This window comes from Podarcis liolepis (assembly GCF_965112155.1).
Source record: "Podarcis liolepis genome assembly, chromosome: 7".
NCBI lineage: Eukaryota > Metazoa > Chordata > Lepidosauria > Squamata > Lacertidae > Podarcis > Podarcis liolepis.
Window position 1 is genome coordinate 36,106,111 of NC_139561.1, and position 22,687 is coordinate 36,128,797.

A 22,687-nucleotide genomic window follows, 5' to 3' on the forward strand; every position below is an offset into this window, starting at 1 on the left:
GAATGAACCAGTAGCTAAATGAGGTAGCTTTGACAGCAGAACCCTATAACTCTTTTTATAGTTGGGGGGAAAATCACCTATACTTTGTAGTTAATTACTGTAGAGCAAATGTTTGCTGAGTTCCAACACTCACATGGAACTCGTGTATAAACAGAGGTTCCCTTATTCCCTCCTGAGCAAGGGAGAGCCAGACACACACAGAGGAAGTTTTCAATACTAAAGAGAATGGAAGCTTCGAGTTTCTGAAGTCAGTATCTATTCTTCTTACTATTATTCATTATAGTAAAGCTAACCTGTGGCAGTACTTACTCTGGGAACAGGGGATGTCTGGGTACCCTTCTTCTGGCCACTGGTCTCAGGCGTCAGGTCTCGGTGGTCCAACTGAAGGTGGCTTTCTAAGTCTTCAGCACTTTCAAATTTGACACTACACTCCGGGCACCTCAGGCTACCACAAGGTCTTTCGCTAACTTCCGGCGGGGTCATGCCCATGGACTGTCCATTGGTGCTCCTGGTCATGCACCCAGCACACAGGCCATACGGCAGACCGTTAACATCCAGCTTCACCAAGTCTTGCTTGTTCCTGAAGTCCTTCAAGCACAGAGCACACTTGTAGAATTTCTGCAAGGCCTGGCCGTTGGGAGAAGACGCCGCAGAGTTCCCTGCCAATTTTTGCATATGGAATGTTCCGTGGATTTTCAGCTCGAGAGTCGAGGTGACCGTCTGCATGCAGACAACACAGCGGAATCCGGTGAGGGAGTTTCTGAGGTCGGGGTGCATCTGGCAGTGCTCAATGAACTCCTCTTCGCTCTGCAAGGGCATTTTGCAGATCCGGCACGTCCCTGTATCCAAGCTCTTGCTGTGAGTTACTTTGTGCTCCGTCAGGGTCAGGAGGGACGGGAAGCGTTCCCCGCAAATGGGGCACATGTAATGCTTTGCTGGGCCTCGGTGGGTCTGCATGTGCTCCCGGAGGCCGTTCTCCGAGAAAAAGGTCCTTGAGCAGATGTTGCACTTGTGGCTCCCTTTGATGAACTCTGCTTTCTTCCTGGAACAGTCGTCCTCCCCTGGCCTGATGTTATGGTCCCTCAGACGGTGGTTCTGCAAAAGCACCTCCATCGTATAAGCCGCCCCACAGATATCGCAGCCGTACATGGGCTCTGAAGCATCCACGTCATCCTCGCTAGCTTCGTGGCTGTTTGAAGTGTCTGGATTTTTCATCAACATGTTCTGGATATCGGCAGATTCTGCCTTCTTGCTAGCCGGCACGGTGCCATTGGCTGTTCCGTTCTCAGTGCTGGCATCAAAGACACAGTGCTTCTCCCGCAAATGTTTTTCAAGCAAGATGATGGCGTGGAAGGCTTTGCTGCAGAACTTGCAGTTGTACTTTTTGCTGTGGGTCGTGATGTGGCACTGCAGCTCCACCTCGGTGCTAAACGTCTCTCCACAGAAGATGCACTTGTGAGACTTTGCAGGGTTGCCCAGGTGACTGTGCTTCACGTGGATCTGGAGGTCCACCTCCTTCCGAAAATCCCAGTTGCAGGCTGTACACCGATACATCTTTTTCTCATTGCTGTGCTTCACTGCCAGGTGCACTTGGATAGATACCTTGGAGTCAAAAACCTCTTGGCAAAGGGTGCAGTGATACAACACAAAAGTATGCATGTCCAGCAAATGTTTCTGCAGATCGTCCACCGATGAAAACTGCTTGTCGCAGCTCTCGCAGACATAATGAGTTGAGGTTGTCATGTAGTGGACAGTGAGGTGCTGCAGGAGAGATTCCTGGGAATCAAAGTCTTCTTTGCACTGAGGGCACGACTGCTTCCTTAACAACAACTCCAAATGCAACTTCAAATGAGTCTGGAAGCTTTCAAAGCTGGAGAACTTCAGTTCGCACTGGTTACACGGGTACTCGCCGTTCGAAACTGAATTGACGCTGGCAGAAAGCCGCTGCCTTTTGGGGGAAGACACTTCAACATCAGAAGAAACTGGACTCTGCTCACCTTTGGACTTTTTGTTGTGTGCCAGTGGAATGTTCTTATGGTTTTCTTTGATGTGTTTCGTTAGCTTGAGAATAGAGCCAAAAATGGGCGAGTTTGTGCAATACGGGCAGGAATATACCTCCATAAAAGACTGTGATGGCTGAACAACAGGGGAATCCAATTTGGAGTTTCCTATGTTGCAGTGAGTTTGCTGGATGTGCTCAGTCAGAGAGGCTTCGGTCAGAAAGCCCATGGAGCACTGGTTGCAAAAGAAGGCGTTGTTGCCGTCTTGAGTTGTGGCCCCCGGCCCGCAGTGAGCAATACGGATGTGTTCCTGCAGGCTGTTGATGTCCGCAAACATCTCTGGACAATAGTTGCAGTGGAAGGCCGAAATGTTGCTGAACTGCATCATGGGATATGCGTGGTTTTTATGCACCTTCCTCACATGTTCGTTCAGGTTATACAACGTGGGCATGGATTCAAGGCAAATCTGGCACGTGTGGCTTTGCTGAGGTTTGTCCACATGGATGGTTTTCAGGTGGATCTCCAAGACGGCAAGGCTATTGAAATCGCGCTTGGTGCAGTACGGGCAGCTGTAGGAGACTTTCGACCAGGACTGTCCCTCTTCTCTCTCCAGGGACCTCATCTTCTTTTGCCCTCTCAAGGGTTTCAGAGTCGAGTCGGGAGTGGAGCCCCGCTCCACCGAAGCGCTGGAATCCGGCGTGGCACTGCTCATGGAGGCCACGCTGCCCAAGACAGGGTCGGGGCTGATGCTGTGGTTGCTGGAATCAGGCTGCCGGTGGCTGTCCAAGTGGCAATAGACCTCCTCCACCGAAGAGAACTGCTCTGGGCACATGGGGCACTTGTGTTTCTTGTTGGCGTGGGCTTGGTGGATGTGGGATAGCAGGGAGTTCTCGTCGGCAAACACCTCAGGGCAATGGATGCACTGCAGGTCGGCCTTCTCGGAGAGCTGAGGGTGGCGCGTCATGACGTGCTTCTCCAGCTCCTCGGTCTGGCTGAAGGTCTCCTCACAGTAGTCGCACATGAAGTCGTCCTTCTTGCCGTCCTTCTCGCTCTTGGCCAGGTGCTCCTTGTTCTTCTTATGGGCCTGCATGTGGCTCTGCAGGGAGCTGGTGGAGGAGAAGCCCCGCTTGCAGACCGTGCACTTGAAGGGCTTGCTGGAGCTGTGGGTCTTCAAGTGGATCTTGAGGTGGTCGCTGCGAGAGAAGGCTGCCTCGCACTCGTGGCAGTGGTACTTCTTGTCCCCCGTGTGCAGCTTGATGTGCCGGTCCCTGCTCCTCTTGTGCTTGAAAAGCCGGCTGCAGTAGGTGCATTTGAAAGGTAGCTTGTCGCTGTGGATCTGCTCGTGCCTTTTAAGGTAGCTCAGGCGAATGAAGGACTTATCGCAAAACTGACAGGGATACGGCAGGCCGGTCCCCCCTTCCTCCTCCCCGATGCCGAGATCACACCCATCTCCTATCATCTGAGTGGGTGATGCAACGTCTTTGCTGGAGGGAGATGAAGCCACCCAGGAGAGTTGTGGGTCGTCATCGCCATCTGTAATGGGAAAGCAGAAAGGAGATTAAAAACAATTCCCAGTGCATCTGTGAAAATAGGGACAAAGCCGTTCAACAACACTATGGCCCTTCTGCTACTACAGCGTTTAAAAGAGAGAGGAAGAAAGCAGAAGAGGGAAAGATTCAATTGCAGAACAAAAACAAAACTGAAAGAACCAGCGCACGCCACAAATGCCTCCTGAATCTTAACAGGATGTTGGAGCAAAAGAGAAAATGCAGATTAAGTCTGCTGCACAAATCTATTCTTTTTAAAGTAAAATAAACAAATATGCCAAATACAGAGCATCCGTTATTAATGTTAAGCAATTTCTCCTTCCTCCACCCCCCTCGCAAGTCCCCCAAGCAGGTTTAACACCTGTCTACTGTATTGCCAAGCAATAAACAGCGAGTCAAGAAAACAAAGCGCAACATGCCTCAGAGCGATACAAACATTTCTAAGAGCTGCTGCGTTAAGTGCTTGTACGTGAGCATTTTTCAACACATACTTGTCGGAACGGTTTTCAAATAATACGGCCTGGAAAAAAAAATCCGTTCTGGCCCTGCCTCAAAATGGGAAAGGCTACACGGGAGCAGTTACAACCAGAGAATCTCCCTCTCTCAAACACACACACAGAGAGAGAATCATTCAATAGTATTGTGACATAAACAAGATGGATTTCCCCAAAGCCCACTTGCACCTGAAACAAAACTGAAATCAATGGTCAGAGGCTGGAAAAGGTAAGGTGTCAGGTGGCTTTTAAACCACCAATTAAAAACAAAAGGCACCCCCCCCCTCGTCAGGGCTAGTCATGCAGGGTGGGCAGCATTCTGCACTGTGCACCCAACTCTAAAGGTGATTCCATGCAGTCAGAGTCAGCCTGGCTCCGGCGCCAATTTCATGCCATGTGTGTGCCTGCCAACTCTGCAGCAAGACGGAAGATACTTCGTTGGCAGCAGGGAAGGGAAAGCAGTTCCACATCGTAGCTCAGAGCCTCTGGGCCTGGCAGTGCCACGGATTTGGAGGGGGGCACCTCCACCATATTGTGGGGGGGAGGTGGGGCTTGAGCTATTGGTTTTGCCAATTTCAGATTTGCAAAGATCTTTTTTCCCTTGCACACGCACACAGTTCAACTCAAAGCGCCAGGAATAAAGGATTGATTTTCTTACACAGCTGCTTTTCCCTACAAATTCATTGCAGCTGTTTTTATCCCTCTTCGTTTTCACGTCTTCCACAAATGCAAACACGAACGGTAGCAGCTGCTGGTCCTTCCCCACCTCTCTGTGAGCTTCTACTGTCAGGCCCCCCAATTTAGTGCTAACACTCAGCCACTTGTAGTTGACCCCAGTGCTACTGAACTTTTCCAGCCACTTGGTATACTTTGCTTGGTTCTTAGTCCATAACTTTTTTGGAGAGCTGAACAGAACTCTGCTCTGTCAGTAGCTCCCTTACCTCAACAAGTAGGTTGCCCCTCCTCTACCATGCAAAGAGTGCACCAAAGTCCTCTGCAAATGGGTCCAAGGAAGAGTCTGGAAGGACCTAGTGCCACAGAACTGCTGAAGCTAAGCAGGTTTCGACCTGGTCAGCCCTGGGATGGGAGGCCACTAAGGACATCCCTTTCAGAGTGGGTCATAAAATGCAACATTTTAAATGATGAATATTTTTTTTTAAAAAAAGGTGGTGCCCTCAAACATGGCTACTTGGGCCTCACCAAAAAATCCCAGTACAATAAAAAGGTTTGCGTGTGCTAATAATGTGTGTGCACAGGTGCAAATTTAGAAATCATCTTTGTAGTTTTAAAATAACTACAGTAAAGCTCTCCTTAGCAAGGAAGACTGAAACCAGGTGACTTGTCTGACTACTCAGTCTGTTATCCAGTTGCTGTGGATGGGCAACTTCAGGGTCCCCCATGCGTCTCTCTCATAAATGTTACTAGCCAGTTAAATAAATAAATGAATAAATGCACCTGCAGAGGGCTGGGAAAGGAGGGATAGAGGGTTCCCTCCTTCCTCTGCAGCCTGTAGAGTACCTACCGTGAGTGCAGAAGAGGATCAAAGCACCCACATGTGATTCAATGCCCATACACAAAATCCATTATCACCAACGTCCACCAGGCTACTGTTGAAATGCAAGGCTGGTAACATATATTTCATATGAATACCGTATTTTTCGCTCTATAGGACGCACTTTTCCCCCTTCAAAAATGAAGGGGAAATGTGTGTGCGTCCTATGGAGCGAAGACGCCATAGCCCGGCGACCCTCTCCCGGCTGGAGGGGTGACGCGCGGCTATGGCAGGAACCTCTACAGCCCCGTGTCACCTCTCCAGCTGGGAGAGCGCATGCGCGGGGCTAAAGCAGCCATAGCCCTGCGACCCTCTCCCGGCTGGAGAGGTGACGCACGGCTATGGCAGGAGCCTCTATAGCCGCGCGTCACCTCCACAGCCGGGAGAGTGCACACGGGGCTAAAGAAGCCATAGCCCCGCGACCCTCTCCCGGCTGGAAAGGTGACACGCGGCTATGGCAGGAGCCTCTCCGCTGCGCCTTTCCGCTGCTCCCTGACCTGCTCTTTGGGGCTGGTGGTGGGCTTCCCCCCACCAGCCCCAAAGAGCAGGTCGAAAGGAACCTGAAGCCTGGAGAGCGAGAGGGGTCAGTGCACACCGACCCCTCTCACTCTCCAGGCTTCCAAGGTAGCCGCCTGAATGCACCTTAAACGGCACCTTGTTTTAGAGCGGGAAAACAAGAGGGGGGAAAGTTCTCCCCCTCTCTGTGCAGTGCCTCCTGCCGCTTCACTGAAGGGGCGCTGGGCAGAGAGGGGGAGAATTTTTTTCTCTTGTTCTCCCCCCTCTAAAACAAAGTGCGTCCTATTGTCCGGTGCATCCTATGGTGCGAGAAATACGGTATATCTCAGACAGCTCGTATGCTTAATTATCTGAGGACCCTTTCTGTTCTGTGCAACCCCCTCAGATATTTACTAAAATATGTTTACTCTGGATCTCTTATTAATCTAATCACATTTGGTATGACAGGGAGGCCCGTCAACTACTGCCCTTGTCTGGCATCTGTGGTCTTTGCTGAAGATTAAGGCCTAGCGCTATTACCTAAACCTTGGGGTTGCTCTTAACATTAATCTAATCTTTTTCCAACTTTATTACAAAAAAAAAAAATATTGTTGCATTTTAGTCTGCCTTACCTCCTTTTCACTTGATTCCTTTTTACCGCCAATACCTATTGTAAACTGCTTTTGGCATAGCTCCATCAAAAAGCTGTATAACATGGCTTGGTTTGGGGTTTTTGTTTTTTTATGAAGCAAATTAAGAATAAGGTGCGCTCTCTTGCGCACAGGCCATAGAAAGATCTGGTAAGTGTTCAATAGAAGAAAAAAAATTAAATTTTTACTTTTGAAATTCATTACCTACCTCCACCCCCACCCTCAGCCTACGATCATACCTTGTGCAGATGAGAAATTAAACCTAACTCTGCAGATTGTAAATCAACGGCACTCCCCATAATGAGCAAGCTTTAAGCCTTGCCCTGGACAGCCTCTGTCTCACTCTCACGCCAGCTACAATCACAGGGGGCCTTTCTCACCAAGCAAGAAAGGGGGAGGCTGCCTCCCCCCCCCCAAGGACTTGAATTAATGGGCTCTTCTGACTGGAAGGATTCAGCTGGCTGCTTGCTCCCTGGATTACATTCAGCAGGGAAGGACCAGCAAACCGCTGCACACAATAATTCCCAGCTCATGCCAGCTGGGCTCCTCAAGGGGGATGCAGGCAAACGGGGGGAGGGGGGACCAGGGAGGCACAAGGGGGCTTTTAAACTAGGGCAACAAATGGCGAATTGGCTCCCAATGTGTTTCCGTATTTTTAAAATATTACACCACCGTAATATTATTAGAACAACAGGAGTCCATCGAGCCATCGCTTAAAAATACAAGAACGGTAAAAATGCAAAACACTTTAAAATGCCTTGCTCTTAAAACACAGCGATTGCTTTAAAGCAGCCATGAGTCTGCCAGAGCAATTTTATGCACGTTTACTCAGAAATAAGTCCTATGGGGTTCACTCCCAGGAAAGTGTGCCAAGGACTGCGACCTGCAAGGAGCTGGCCACTGAGGAAACGAAATCTTGGGAGAGTTGGGGTTCAGTCACCGTGGCTCAGAGCCAACGCAGGTGGCTAGCAAAGCAACAGAATCTTCTGACATGGTTGTGTTCTTTTAGGAATTACTTGGGAATAGATTGGCCTCCAATCCAGTCTTTAAATGAATAAGAGCCCAGTATAAAAATTTGGTGGCAAGATCGTCCCCTTGAATTCCATCTGCACCATGTTTCCAGTCGAGACCAGCTGTTTGCAATGCTTTCAGACTTGGTCCCACCTTTAACACCAACCTTCAACTACAGAACCCACTATTACTGTATTTTCCACTCTATAAAACGCACCAGACCACAAGACGCACCTAGTTTTTGGAGGAAGAAAACAAGAAAAAATATATTCTGAATCCCAGAAGCTAGAACAGCAAGAAGGATCACTGCGCAGCGATCCCGCTTGCTGTTCTGGCTTCTGAAATAGCTGCACAGCCTGCATTCGCTCCATAAGATGCACACACGTTTCCCCTTACTTTTTAGGAGGCAAGAAGTGTACCTTATAGAGTGAAAAATACGGTAATTTCCTTCTCCTCCTGCTGTATCCTTAAAGACCATCTTAACAAAAATGGCAGTGTACAATCTGCTTTATGTCACTTAAGAGTCTCCAACCAACCAGTTGAATATCAGTGATCTACAACAGCCTGTTGTCTTCCAGAATTTAACATCCACTATCCCTGACTACTGGCCATGTTCTATCGGGAAGTTTTTAATGTTTGATTATGTTTTTATATGGGTGTTGTATTACTATTAATTATTAATTAATATTGATAATTAATATTGATAATGGAAGGGGCTGATAGGAGCACCTATAACAGGTACAGTGGTACCTCTGGATGCGAACGGGATCCGTTCCGGAGCCCCGTTCGCATCCAGAAGCAAACACAACCCACGTCTGTGGGTCACGATTCACCGCTTCCGTGCATGCGTGTGACGTCATTTTGACCGTCTGCGCATGCGTGAGCAGCAAAACCCGGAAGTAACGCGCTCCGTTACTTCCAGGTTCCCGCAGTGTGCAACCCGAAAATACTTATCCCGAAGCTACTTCAACCCGAGGTATGACTGTATTTCTATACCCTCCTTCAAATAAAATAGCCAGGGAGGTTTACATTTTTAAAAATACAAGATACAGTGAAGAGTACAAAATATTGAACAAAGCAGTAAACACAAAAAGCAAAAGACATTTTGAAAACAGCATTCAAACAACTAATAAGCTTAGGGAAATAAAGAGGTCTTTGCCTAACACCCAAACACCGCAATGCACCAGGTGAGCCTGTCTAGAAAGAGAATTAGTGTACCGTGATCAAGGCGCCCCTGTTCCTGGTAGCTGACAGATAAGCACACATGGAAACAAGCAGCCCTTGGTCCTCAGCCATGGAGGGCTTTAAAATAGGGGTAGGGTACCATTTTTCTGACCAAACCATTTGTCCATTTCTGACCAAACCATTTGTACCATTTGTCTGACCAAACTGTGGAAGGCAGTGGAAGACAGGGGTGCCTGGCGTGCTCTGGTCCATGGGGTCACGAAGAGTTGGACACAACTAAACGACTAGACAAACAAACAAACACCATTTTTCTGCCAACAGAAAAACTCCCTTTGGAGTCGCACACTAGGGTGGGTGGGTAGGGCCAGATTTCCAATGGAAAGGTCCAGACAAATGTGAGTCGGCCCACAGTCCAGAAGGCCACATGCAACCCTTTAGTCACAGATTCTCAGCCATGGCTTTAAAAGGTCAACAACAGCACTTTGAATTAGGAGTGAGATATGTATTGAAGAGTGTTGTAGCTGGCCTAGTATATTTCAAGGAGGGACATGAGAAAAGCCTTGCTGGATCAGAACAAAAGCCCATCTTGTTCTTCACCAACCTGTTCTCACAGTGCCAACCAGATGCCTATAGAAAGTGCAACAATGAATCCTGCACTTATGAATCCTGGTAACTGGTACCAAGGTAGAACATATCCAGTGATAACCTTATCCTCCATTAATTTGTCCGGTCGTCTGATCCTCTTTTAAAGTCACCCATGTTTGTTGGTGGCCATCACAACATATTGTGGGAATGAGTTCCACAGTTTAACACTGCACTGTGTGAAGAAGTACTTCCTTTTGTCTGGCCTGAATCTTCCAACATTCAGATTCATTGGGTGGCTCCCAATTCTGGTATAGGGAGAAAAAAAAATCTCTATCCACTTTCCCCACACCATGCACCAGTAAGAGTGATACTGTTAAATTCAGATGAGGTTTCTTTTCCAATGGAATAATGATTCCACATTAATGCAATCAAAGGAATGAAGCAGAATAAGGGGGTGGGGGTGGGAATCGCTTCTCCAAAAGGAGATTAAAGTCATTAAAAGTGGCTAATCCTGCAGAGTGGGACTATTTGAAAACAGAGGAACCATGTGATTGGTGGAAGGCCATTGTCATCAACCACAGGCTAGCATCAGCAAGTATGAAAAAGGGGAAGGAAATTCAATAAAGGTTTAATTAGGAGGGTGGGTGAAGAACACTAAGCAGGTTTGTGAACACAAACCTTCTTGAGGATAGATGTGCAGGTCACGGAGCTTCCACGAAGGAACTCGATAATCAATCACTAAACAGAGCAGTCATTTAGCAACTTAATGCTCAGTGCATTTTACATGCCTGCGTGCATTCATCTTCATCACTGAGGAACTAATTCCAGAAGGGATGAATCCCATAAATGCATTTCTTTATCTAATAAGGGCAATTTGGCCCAAATTGTCATATAAGTTACATATGTGCAACATTTATCTTTCAGATTAACGTTGACTCTGAACAAAAACCTACGCAGGAACCAATGAGGACCATGCACTGAATATGACATGGTCTGCTTTCCTAACATAATAAAGACAGACATGAACGGTTGCTAAGACTCTTTGGTTGTTTGAGTCAGTTGGATGTTCTGTTTTCGCTACCCCAATATTGGGTAAATTGGGAAAATCTAATTGCTGTCTTTGCCACAGTTCAGCTTTGCTTGCTTAATGATGGAGCTGTTCATTTATGTTATTTAAGGGCTTGTTTTGTAATTTTTGCATATTGTAATTTTCTATTTCCTTTTATATGTTTTTATTTCATTGTTCCCTACTCTCAACTGAAATATTCAATGGAGAGTGAGGGTTATAAATACCTAGTTAATTAATCCACTTACCACCACCACCCAGGAGAGTGGGCAACAGTGTAATTTTCCAAAGCAATGCAGGCTTCAGCCAGATTTAGAGAATTGTAGCCCTTACCTTACTTAGGACCTTTGTGCAACCAGCATTTTCAGTGGATCCAATTCTTTCTTTGATTATCAAGCTACTTGGCTGAAGACTGTGCAAACTTTACCAGATTCTCTACCTAGAGCTGTGGTGCCAACAGGGAAAGGGAGTTCCCCTTCAGGGATGTTTAGTTATCACTTGACAGTAAAGGTATTTTAATGGCTCTAGTGGTTTTACAGATGACCAGGCAGAAGAACGTCTATAACACTGGACAAGAGTTTGAATGTTTCAAGCCACCGATATCCCACAGCTGACTGAATTCAAATATGCAGATACGCAAGCTGAATGGAAACGTAACATATGTGATATTATTTGCAAGACTGGGGAGGAACAAGGAAAGGCAATGTTACCAATGGTTCAACCCAACTTTGGATTGTGTTACAAGGACTCTTTGATTAAAATCAAATGCACTGCTGGGTAAACCTTCACACCACATAAGGTGTCGGATGACACCACCCTGCCGTGTGAATTAATGCAAATCACTTTTGCAGAAGCCAAATGTTTAAGTTTCCATGTTTTAAATTAAGTGTAACACTGATGTGTTTTCTGTTTACTGTTTTAAATAAATTTGCATTGTCTGTTCATGGTTCCCCTTCCAACTTTAGATTTACAGTGGTACCTCGGGTTAAGAACTCAATTCGTTTTGGAGGTCTGTTCTTCACCTGAAACTGTTCTTAACCTGAGGCACCACTTTAGCTAACGGGGCCTCCCGCTGCCACTGTGCCACTGCCGCACGATTTCTGTTCTCATCCTGAAGCAAAGTTCTAAACCCGAGGTACTACGTCTGGGTTAGTGGAGTCTGTAACCTGCAGCATCTGTAACCTGAAGCATCTGTAACCCGAGGTACCACTGTATTGTGATTACTCAGTGGTCTGGGACTAGAAACATCTTGATTAAGAGACTATGTCTTTAATAGGCTTCAGATATCAACATTGGGGGGGCACAGGGAGTCTGGCAGTGCCTCCGAGTGGCTCTGCATGTGACCCCCCCATATTCAGAGGCAATGTGCCTATGAGAATGCCAGTTCCTGGGAAGCCACAACAAGGGGAGAATTATTGCTGTGCTTCCTGGGGGCATACGGTTGTCCCTCTATGTGGAAGAGAATGCTGACCTGGATGCACCTCATTCATGGAATCTCCTCATTCATGGAATCTCCAGCCACCATTGATTTTATAGCTTTCTTGTCACTGAATCCACCTTTGATTTATTTTATTTATATACCTCCCTTCATCGAAAGATCTAAGGGCAGTCCACTTGCATCAATTTCAGACATCATGGCATACCTCTACATTTGCATGCAGAAGGTCACAAATTCAATCCCTGGCATCTCCAGGAGACAAGTTTAGGTTATGTTTCTTAAATCTGTATATCACTTCCCACTAAAAACTCTCGAAGTAGTTTACAAGCAAATAAAACACACAGTAATAAAATTACTAAAAAGGATCTAACAGTGTTGCATTCTTATTTTTATTATTTACACTTTCTGCACTCAGGCCTCTCAAAACAACTTCGACAGTAAACATAAAACAACAACAGAAGTCAATGACGTAACTAACTACCCTCCCAGTTAAAAACCGTAAGCCTGGGTAAATCAGAAAGTTTTTGCTTGGTGCCTAAAAATGCGATAGTGATGGCGCCAGGAGTGCTTCCCTGGGGAGAGCATTCCACAGTTGGGGAGGTCCCACTGAAAATGTCTAAACTAATGTCACCATCCTCTGTACTTCTCTTGGAGAGACCACACAAAGAAGGGCCTCAGATGATGAACATGGTATCTGGGTTGATTCAAGTGGGGAGAGATAATATCTGCCCAAATGTCTTTGTCTAGTGTCAAAATGATGACAATGTTGGTACCAGGCAGATCCAGTAGGAGGAAGATCCAGTGGCAGGCCTTAAGACTATGTAGAGCTTCTGCAAATCAGTACAGACAACACTGGGCTAGATAGACCAAATAGCCTGACCTAGTGTAAGGGAACTCCTTATGTTCCAAAGTCATACCTTTAGTAATTTATTTCACTATATTACTCATCCTCTCCTGTGGACTATTAAGAGGCTTTAAACACATGACACCACACACACAGGAAAGGGCCAGACTGACAGATCCTTCGTCTGCAGACCAGATTTCCTGGTTCCTTTTGACACCGCAGCTATATCTTATTAAGAGTGGAAAAAATGACAGCTACTCATAGGAAACAATGTAGAAATCCAGGATTTTATCACTGCAGCAATTTGGCAGCAAGGTTCCACTTCCAACATCGCCAAGTACAAGCAAAAACAGAAGTTCATGCTCTTTGAAACTCAGGTCTTGTGTAAAGAGGAAAATGTGGAATCTTTGAAAATGAATCCTGCTCTAGTAGAAGAGAGATAGATTGGGACTAGGTGGACATTCTATATCCATATTGTGTGCAACAGAGGGATTGAAGTTGAGAGTTACTCACAACAGCCCTTCTATACAGTCCATATGTGTTACATTCTCTCTACTGCAGGATTTTGGAGGGAAAGGGAAGATAAGTGTCTTACTGATAGCACTGTAAAGTAACAGAAATGCAATCCACACTTCAAAACCCCAGCACTGCAGATTGGAAAGTGGACAAGATAGTGATTAACAACATTCTCTGTGATGCTGCCCTCTAGAAATATCCCCACATAGTAATTAGTAAAATTGACATTATTGTCTCCCTCCTTCCTAAGCTTGCAGTGCATGTAACTACCCTGCTTTGGAACATAGGAATCTGCCATAAGGCCAGTTAGACTATCTACTGATCTAGTCCACTATTGTCTGCTGTTGACTTGCAGTGTTTCTCCAGGTGGAATTCTTTCCCATCACCTGATCCTTTTCTAGGTGGAAATGCCAAGGACTGAACTTGGGTCCTTGTGCCTGCAAAGCAGGTGTTCCACCACTGAACTATGATTCTATCCATTCCCACATTATGATCTTCATGTTTCAGATGGGAGCTGAAGTTGACAATGGCATACAAAAACTCCCTAATAAATCACTATCACCTTCTTGACCTCCTGTCACATAACACGCCATCAAAGATGCATGTATCTGCCGCATACTTACAGGGGGTGGGAATGCAAAGTACCACTAGAACAATTATACAGGATACACAGATGTTGCAAGTGTAGCCATCTTGCTAACCACTTCCATGGGCAGTAGCCAATTAATTCATTCTGTCAATGCAATGCTTACACAATGGAATTTCCCTTCTCCTCCCCTGTGCTTGCCCCATGCCCTCCCCAGAGGTTTGTGGAAACCCCCAGAACAGATTTAGGGGGCACATGGGAGAGGGGAATATGTTGTATTTCACAAGCAGAGATCCTTGTGCTGATGGAACAAGATAGTTGGATGCCGCCACATGTCTCTAAGTTGCCTGAAATAATAACAGCTGTGCTGAAAACAGATAGTACAGCAAAAGATTTCCCTACAAAATATATCAGGTTGCAGCAAAGGTTAAATACGGTGAATCTGTCAACTCCAACACCTTCTCCAAAACATAAAAACAAATCAAAAGCCACTGTTCAATTGAATGTAGGCAAGGCTGTTGTACATCCACTCGCATGTAGGCACCGTGTGCCTTTTAGCATTCTGTGTAAACTAGACAACCCTAATCAATCTAGAAACCAGCGTATGTGTGTTAGTCCAGTCAGTTTCTCTCTTCCTCTTTCTGAATTCCACAGTTACACTTTAAAAAAAAAATCAAGGAAAAACCTTTCACACAATTAAATTTGTTCAATGAATACCTCAAGGTATTTATCTGCATAAAGCTTATCTGCAAAACTAGGTAGGTTGCATCTAGTGTTGGCAATACTCAGAGCTAATCTACTGAAATTAATGGACATGACTGACTTAGGCCCACTAATTTCAATGGATCTGCTCTGAGTAGAATTTAGTTGCTACAACCTGTATAGCTCTGGACTGCAGCTTTATCTTATAGGCTTAGAAATTCAGGCCTTCACAAATGGGGCGGGGTGTCAAATCCCCTCATTCTCACACCCTAACCTGTTTTGAACATAACAATAAGCCAAACTACGGATTACTAAGAGCAAGAAAGTTAGCTTGTGGAGAAATAGAAAACCTGGGCTGCTTCAGTCCAGTTCCGCTGCCGCCGCACTTGATTTGACTTAGTGTTCCATTCAAACCTGGGCTCATGGTTTGTCTCACTCCAAACAAACCATTAACTTGGCTTGCTGGAATGGGACAAACCATAAGCCCAGGGCTTCAGACAGAAACCTGTCACACCCCTACTTAGAAATGGAAGACATTGTATCTGGGACCTTGTTGGATGGATGGCGGCAAACAGATTGAGATTGAATCCTGACAAGACAGAAGTACTGTTTCTGGGGGGCAGGTGTGGAGGATTCCCTGGTCCTGAATGGGGTAACTGTGCCCCTGAAGGACCAGGTGCGCAGCCTGGGAGTCATTTTGGACTCACAGCTGTCCATGGAGGCACAGGTTAAATCTGTGTCCAGGGCAGCTGTGTACCAGCTCCATCTGGTACGTAGGCTGAGACCCTATCTGCCCGTGGACTGCCTCGCCAGAGTGGTGCATGCTCTGGTTATCTCCCGCTTGGACTACTGCAATGCGCTCTACGTGGGGCTACCTTTGAAGGTGACCCGGAAACTACAACTAATCCAGAATGCAGCAGCCAGACTGGTGACTGGGAGCGGCCGCCGAGACCATATAACACCGGTCTTGAAAGACCTACATTGGCTCCCAGTACATTTCCGAGCACAATTCAAAGTGTTGGTGCTGACCTTTAAAGCCCTAAATGGCCTCGGTCCAGTATACCTGAAGGAGCGTCTCCACCTCCATCGTTCTACCCGGACACTGAGGTCCAGCGCCGAGGGCCTTCTGGCGGTTCCCTCACTGCGAGAAGCCAAGTTACAGGGAACCAGGCAGAGGGCCTTCTCGGTAGTGGCGCCCTCCCTGTGGAACGCCCTCCCACCAGATGTTAAAGAGAACAACAACTACCAGACTTTTAGAAGACATCTGAAGGCAGCCCTGTTTAGGGAAGCTTTTAATGTTTGATGTATCATAGTATTTTAATATTCTTTTGGAAGCCGCCCAGAGTGGCTGGGGAAACCCAGCCAGATGGGCGGGGTATAAATAATAAATTATTATTATTATTATTATTATTATTATTATTATTATTATTCCTGTAAATCCATATGTAAATTCAGTGGATAGAGTAATAATGTAATTGACTAAAACCCATATGGTTAATCATTCAAAATTTCTTTAATTTGTTTGCCATCTTATTTTTTTACCTACCAGCAACACAGTAAGGCTGCAACCAGATTAAATGACTTTTGATTGACTAATCATATGCATTTTAGCCAATTAAATTATCACTCTATCCATTGAATTTGTGCCTGTGTTAAAGAGAAACAGGAGGATACCTCTTTAACAATATCAATTGCCATCTGCAGTTTTAAGTTTTTGTATTTAAAAAAATAAATCTACCACTTGAGTAATCATGGATAGCTCTGTACTCAATTAAAAGGTTTGTTTTATGTATTTATTCTTTGCATTTAAAAGAACTTATATGCCGCCTGTTCCAAGGCAGCCTGAACAGGGTGGTTTGTTTGTTTTTTTAAAAGCCTGATGGTTCCAGTTAGCGTGCAAATAAAATATACATTGTATTGCAATCCTACACAAGCTTCCCCAGGGCGTGAATCCATTGAACTCAGCGGGGCTGATTTCTGAGTAATGCACACGATTCTGTAGTTAATCAATTAATCTAACCGATAAATTGATTACATTTTGCAGCCCTGATACAGATATAAATATAAAAGTTAAGTCACAATCTGTGTGCAATTATCCTGCAAAAATCAATCTTATTTAGCAAGCATCACACTGCAATAAAATGACTCAGAGAGGGGTGGAGGAGAAAAGTTTTATGTTAGATCTAGGAATAAACTAAATGCTTTCAGGGTTGAATCACTGTTTTCGTGCACTCCCTTTGGAACAGCAGCAGACACTATATTCTGCTGTGCATCGTGGACTTGGGACTGCAAACAGCTGCACCCTAATTACATGTAAAGTGTACCAAAACATTCCTTTTATCACAGACTGTAAATCTGTTAGCATCTGTCTCTCCTTTGTTTCTTCCACAAGATACAAGCTTGTTTCTACATTTTTCTCACCTGTAGCGGTGATTAAAATTCATTATAAATGAAAGGAGTGAACACTAAAACAAGTTCCTCTGTGTACAGTTCTAAACTCAAATTAGAAACAGCTGTTTGCTAATTCATGCAGTGATGTTTTGTCGTGCTCTGTGAATCAATAATAACTCCGCCGATTTCGATGGAATTCTTCTAGGCTTATCCACATATTATTGCTGTTGTTGTTATTGTTATTGTTATTCCTCACCCATTTCCTCCACTAACACACATGTGAGCAACTCAGTGATCCTTTTTTTGCTTGTTTTTCTTCCTTTCATTTTGCAAAAGGGTCAGCAACTCAGCCTCTATGCCTGCCAGCATGTTGGTAGAAAATAGTGTGCCATTCAATGGCATCACCGAGAAGACACGGAACTTCTCACAAATATTTATGTGCTAACTATGTGCCCATCACTGGGATAGGCAGGAATGGCGGAGTGGACAGAGGACCAAACTGTTTCTGAGGGTGGAGCACTTTGAATAGACACACATGGAGCCAAAGCAAACCCCTCTACGTGGACTCTTGCGTTAGCAAAACAGGTCAGTTTTTAATGTTGTGCAACAGAGGAATCCAGAGCAACAGTTGCACTAGTGGAAATTCAAAAAGTAACAGATTGTGCAATATATTGTGCAACAAAGTTAACAGCAACATTAACATTCTACTGGTGCAACATGTAGCTAAATGACTTTTATTAAGCACTACTTTGGATACAGAACATACTGTGATATCCAGGGGAGGGCAGGAGGGTGGTTTTGCTCCCATGTGCCAGGACTTTCCACCTCCCATGCATGAGCTGAACAGAACTTTCTTGGGATATGGAAAGGGTACCACCGGAAACCCAACTACAAGAAGATTCAGCTTCTTGAACTAGGGGAGGATAGGATATACTACAACACTTTTTTATCAGTTGCACTTGTGATATTTTTACATTTCTATGCCACCTTTATCTTCCAAGGATATCAAGGTGGTGTACATAGTTCTTCTTCTCCCCATTTCATCCTCACAACGTCCCTGTGAGCTAAGAGATGGTGACTGGCCTAAGTTCACCCAGTAAACTTCATGGCTGAATGGGGATTTGAACCCTGGTCTCCCATGTCCTAGTCCAGCACTCTCACCATTACCCCACACTGGCCACATGTTGAGTTCCTTGTGGTTTCTCATCCAAGGGTCTGCTTAGCTTCAGCAATGGATGCTGCATGTCACATGCTCCCAGGCCATTCGGTAGGGCACAGCTAGCCACATCTTAATGAAGCGCATTGTCAGCCATGCGCACTACCCCTTGTGGGCATTGTTACCTCTTGATTGATCCCAGCATGCTTACCACTGCTACTAAAACTTTCATTTGTTGCCAAGTATATGCTAACTGCTGTAGTTAGTATCATTTTTAATTAAGTACAAGTAATTAAAAAAACCTGACTATCTTACATTAACCATTAAGACACTCCAACACAGCCAATTCTGCATCATGTGCATTTTGCACTTAGTGGTGCATTGGGGTTGTAAGGTGATCAAAAGGACTCTGGCATAATCAAAGGAAGCTTATCATCCTGTGTCTCTCACTTTACCATTTGCTTGTCCTGCACTGATAGGTTGCACGCGTGGCCCCAAGAACACTGAATGGATGCATATGTTTTAACCTACAAGACACAGAAATTATAGCTGAATATTCTAGCTCCTTGCTGACCACACAATCTATGATTTTCCTGAACCAGCGCTGTTGACCTGCAGAAATTAGATGCACAGTACATTCCCATCAGTCCCACATCCCAGTTGACCTTTGCAGATATACCCTAAGAATTGTACTGGGTTGCCTGATGTCAAGGGCATCCCCCGACCAAAGAAATACATGCAGCAGATAGTTAACTCACTATTGTCAAAGATAACATAGCCATTTCTGCAGCTCTGGAAAACTACACACATCAATCTAGCATCGTCAAGTATTCCCAGGTCTGCACTCTATGGAGCAGTTGCAGCAACAGGGGACCATTTCTTCTCCATCAGTTTATTTGCATTCCCCTGACAGGCTGCGCACATGCACCCACAGACTATGCCTACACATAAAAACTTCCTCCGCTCATCCTTTTTCAATCCACTGCTGGTTCTGGGAGACAGTGGTGTATAAGAAAGTCAGGAAGCAGGAAGTGGCTAACACCCCAGAGGACAGGATCACACTTCAAAACGACCTTGACAGATTAGAGAACTGGGCCAAAACAAACAAGATGAACTTTAACAGGGAGAAATGTAAAGTATTGCACTTGGGCAAAAAAAATTAGAGGCACAAATACAAGATGGGTGACACCTGGCTTGAGAGCAGTACATGTGAAAAGGATCTAGGAGTCTTGGTTGACCACAAACTTGACAAACTGAGCCAACAGTGTGATGCGGCAGCTAAAAAAGCCAATGCAATTCTGGGCTGCATCAATAGGAGTATAGCATCTAGATCAAGGGAAGTAATAGTGCCACTGTATTCTGCTCTGGTCAGACCTCACCTGGAGTACTGTGTCCAGTTCTGGGCACCACAGTTCAAGAAGGACACTGACAAACTGGAACGTGTCCAGAGGAGGGCAACCAAAATGGTCAAAGGCCTGGAAATGATGCCTTGTGAGGAACGGCTAAGGGAGCTGGGCATGTTTAGCCTGGAGAAGAGGAGGTTAAGGGGTGATATGATAGCCATGTTCAAATATATAAAAGGATGTCACACAGAGGAGGGAGAAAGGTTGTTTTCTGCTGCTCCAGAGAAGCGGACACGGAGCAATGGATCCAAACTACAAGAAAGAAGATTCCACCTAAACATTAGGAAGAACTTCCTGACAGTAAGAGCTGTTCGACAGTGGAATTTGCTGCCAAGGAGTGTGGTGGAGTCTCCTTCTTTGGAGGTCTTTAAGCAGAGGCTTGACAACCATATGTCAGGAGTGCCCTGATGGTGTTTCCTGCTTGGCAGGGGGTTGGACTCAATGGCCTTTGTGGTCTCTTCCAACTCTATGATTCTATGAACCTTTGCCTCTTAGCCAGTATAAGTCAGACTCTTCTGAGTCAGACTCCAGCTGTTCTTCCTCTGGAGTACATTCATCAGTATCCTTCAAGTCCTCAATATCTAATCATAGGTGCAGTTTGTGAGTTTGGAACTGTTGCACCAAAAACCAGGTGAAGTCATGCCAAAGTAACATTTTGGTTCACTGTTTTGATCCAAAATGGCGCCGGGGATACAAACATTAATAAAGACACCTCTCTCTCTCTCTCTCTCTCTCACACACACACACACACACACTCACACACACCTTGAGAACCCTTATGTTAAGTTTGAGGACAATTTCTCAAGAGGTGGCCAAGCCAAAGTCACATTTTGGTCCACCATCATGATTCAAAATAGTGCTTGGGGTCCAAATGACAGTGAAGTCTTCTACTTCCACCTCAGAAATTCTCATGCCAAATTTAGCAACAATATATTGAGAGGGGGCCAAACCTATGCCCTAAAAGGGGCAAAGTACTGCCAAAGTGATGTTTTGGGTCACCATCTTGGGAACCTTCATGTCAAGTTTGGTGCTGGTATCTCAAGAGGCATCCAAACACATAGAGAACAAACAAACAAACAAACAAACCACTATCAAAAATATGTTGCCTTGCATGTATATACCATCCAATCCAGTCTGGAGTCGGGATGGGAATATGAACTTTAAAAGAAAATAGCCTAAATTCCCCCTCTTATTAACCCAGAACAGAGAGAACAGACTCCGGGGTGGGGGAGAACATAGAACAGATTATGTCCTGAAAGGTGAAAACAAGGACTGTCTGCTTGCTTAGGAAAGCTTTACGCTCCTGATGTATGGATCTGTTACCTGCTTCTTTAGGAACAGCATCTGTCACTTTTAATGAGATTGGGGTTTTTTTAAAAAAAAATGCCACCAAAAACAAACAAACAGAAATCCCTTACACCTGTTAAAAGACCTCCTTTCTTCTTGAATCAGCACTTGGCTTGCAAAAGGTGTGTACTATCAGAGGCCTTTCATGTATAAGCAGCAATGACCTGACGCCTGTGATCTGAAGACTCATCTTGCATCGCACAACAAAACACTTTGTACAAAAGACAAGTTCCTTCTTCAAACAGATCTCTGGCCTTTTCTCTCTTTTTGTTTTTGACGGGAGGAACCAATAATAAATTGCAAAGGCTCCTCTGACAGGAATTTTATCCTTCTTCTTCTTCTTTCCAAAGGTGGATGAGCTCAAGTGACAAGTACAATCTTTCTTCTGATGACACTGCATCCTCATTATAATACCAGTGAAGTCTGTGCAACAATCATTCCCAGCTGAATCAGGCTTATTCAGAGCCTTTTTCATGGTCCCTACAAGGGAGGTACCATTTGGCTCAATGGACTGCATGGCAGATGATGAAGCAGGGGTCCAGGGCCCTGCTCACATCTTGTCTGGGGTAATTTACACATTGCACATAGCAGTGGGTCTAGCCAGCACACAGGGGACCCTGCTAATTGCCATATATATATCAGTACACAAACACACACACACACACACACACACACATATATATATATTATATTATATATATATATATATATATATATATATATATATATATATATATATATACACACACAGAGAGAGAGAGAGCAGATACATCCAGCCTTGAAATTTGGGGATTTAAAGTATTATAATATTCTTGCCTAACAACCAGGCCTGTGTGCGTATAAGAACAGAATGGCTTATAAGAATGTGGCACATACAAAAATGTGGTATTTCTCCCTGACTAGAAGATGCAGAATAATGTATGGAAATCTACATCACTATAGGGGCATAATTCTGATTCAGATTTTCTTTTGTATATCAGAAAGTCAATCCTTAAAAAACTGGGGTTAGAAATAGCAAAGGCTACAGTGGCTTTATATTTTTTCATTCTGCACACACACACACACCCATGTCTTCTTTATCCAAAATATGACTATGGAGCACATTTGCCTTTAGAAAATGCAGTGGCAATGCCCATTAATTTATAGACACATTCATGAGGACTAGAAACTTGATTTAACAACAAGAACAACAGAACAGACTCTCAGGGTGGTAAAAGAGAAGCAGAGGTAAGAGCTGTCTGACAGTGCAACAAACTCTTTTGGGAGGTGGTGGGCTCTCCTTTGCTGGAGGCACCTAAGCTGAGGGATGGCTGTCTGTTAGGAATACTATAGCTGCATCCTGAACCACTGATCCTGTACTGAGCAGAGGATTTGGATTAGATGACTCTATAGCAACCATATAAATCCCGCCTCAGACAACACGTCTCCAAGCTGTGCATTTCTCCCAAGAAGAATACCAAGGAACACAATTGTGCATCCCCCTACAAGTTAATTCCCCCACACTCAGCACACCTAATGGAATAGCCCAGTAATGGAGAAGCTTTTTGGACAGAGGGTAGGAAAGGGGAAGATGACCCATATTTTCTGGAGCCTTTTTAGGACTCAGAAATTATTGTAAAAGGAAGTCTAAGAAGTGGTCTACTCCTGGGAAACCACACTTACGCCATCTCACTTGCAACCTGCATCGGTTTAAAGCATCTCATTGGCAATTTGAAAATA

At 44.9% G+C, this 22,687-nt stretch overlaps 1 protein-coding gene across 3 annotated transcripts in view; it reads right to left on the minus strand.

Moving 5' to 3' along the window:
• The window catches only part of ZNF423 (zinc finger protein 423), a 325,427-nt gene that overhangs the window by 129,301 nt on the left and 173,439 nt on the right, over positions 1-22,687 (minus strand). For all 3 annotated transcript variants that reach the window (XM_083513508.1, XM_083513507.1, XM_083513509.1), the window contains exon 4: positions 310-3,533. In XM_083513508.1, coding sequence (XP_083369634.1) covers positions 310-3,533 — 3,224 coding nt within the window. The remainder of the gene's footprint in view (positions 1-309; positions 3,534-22,687) is intronic.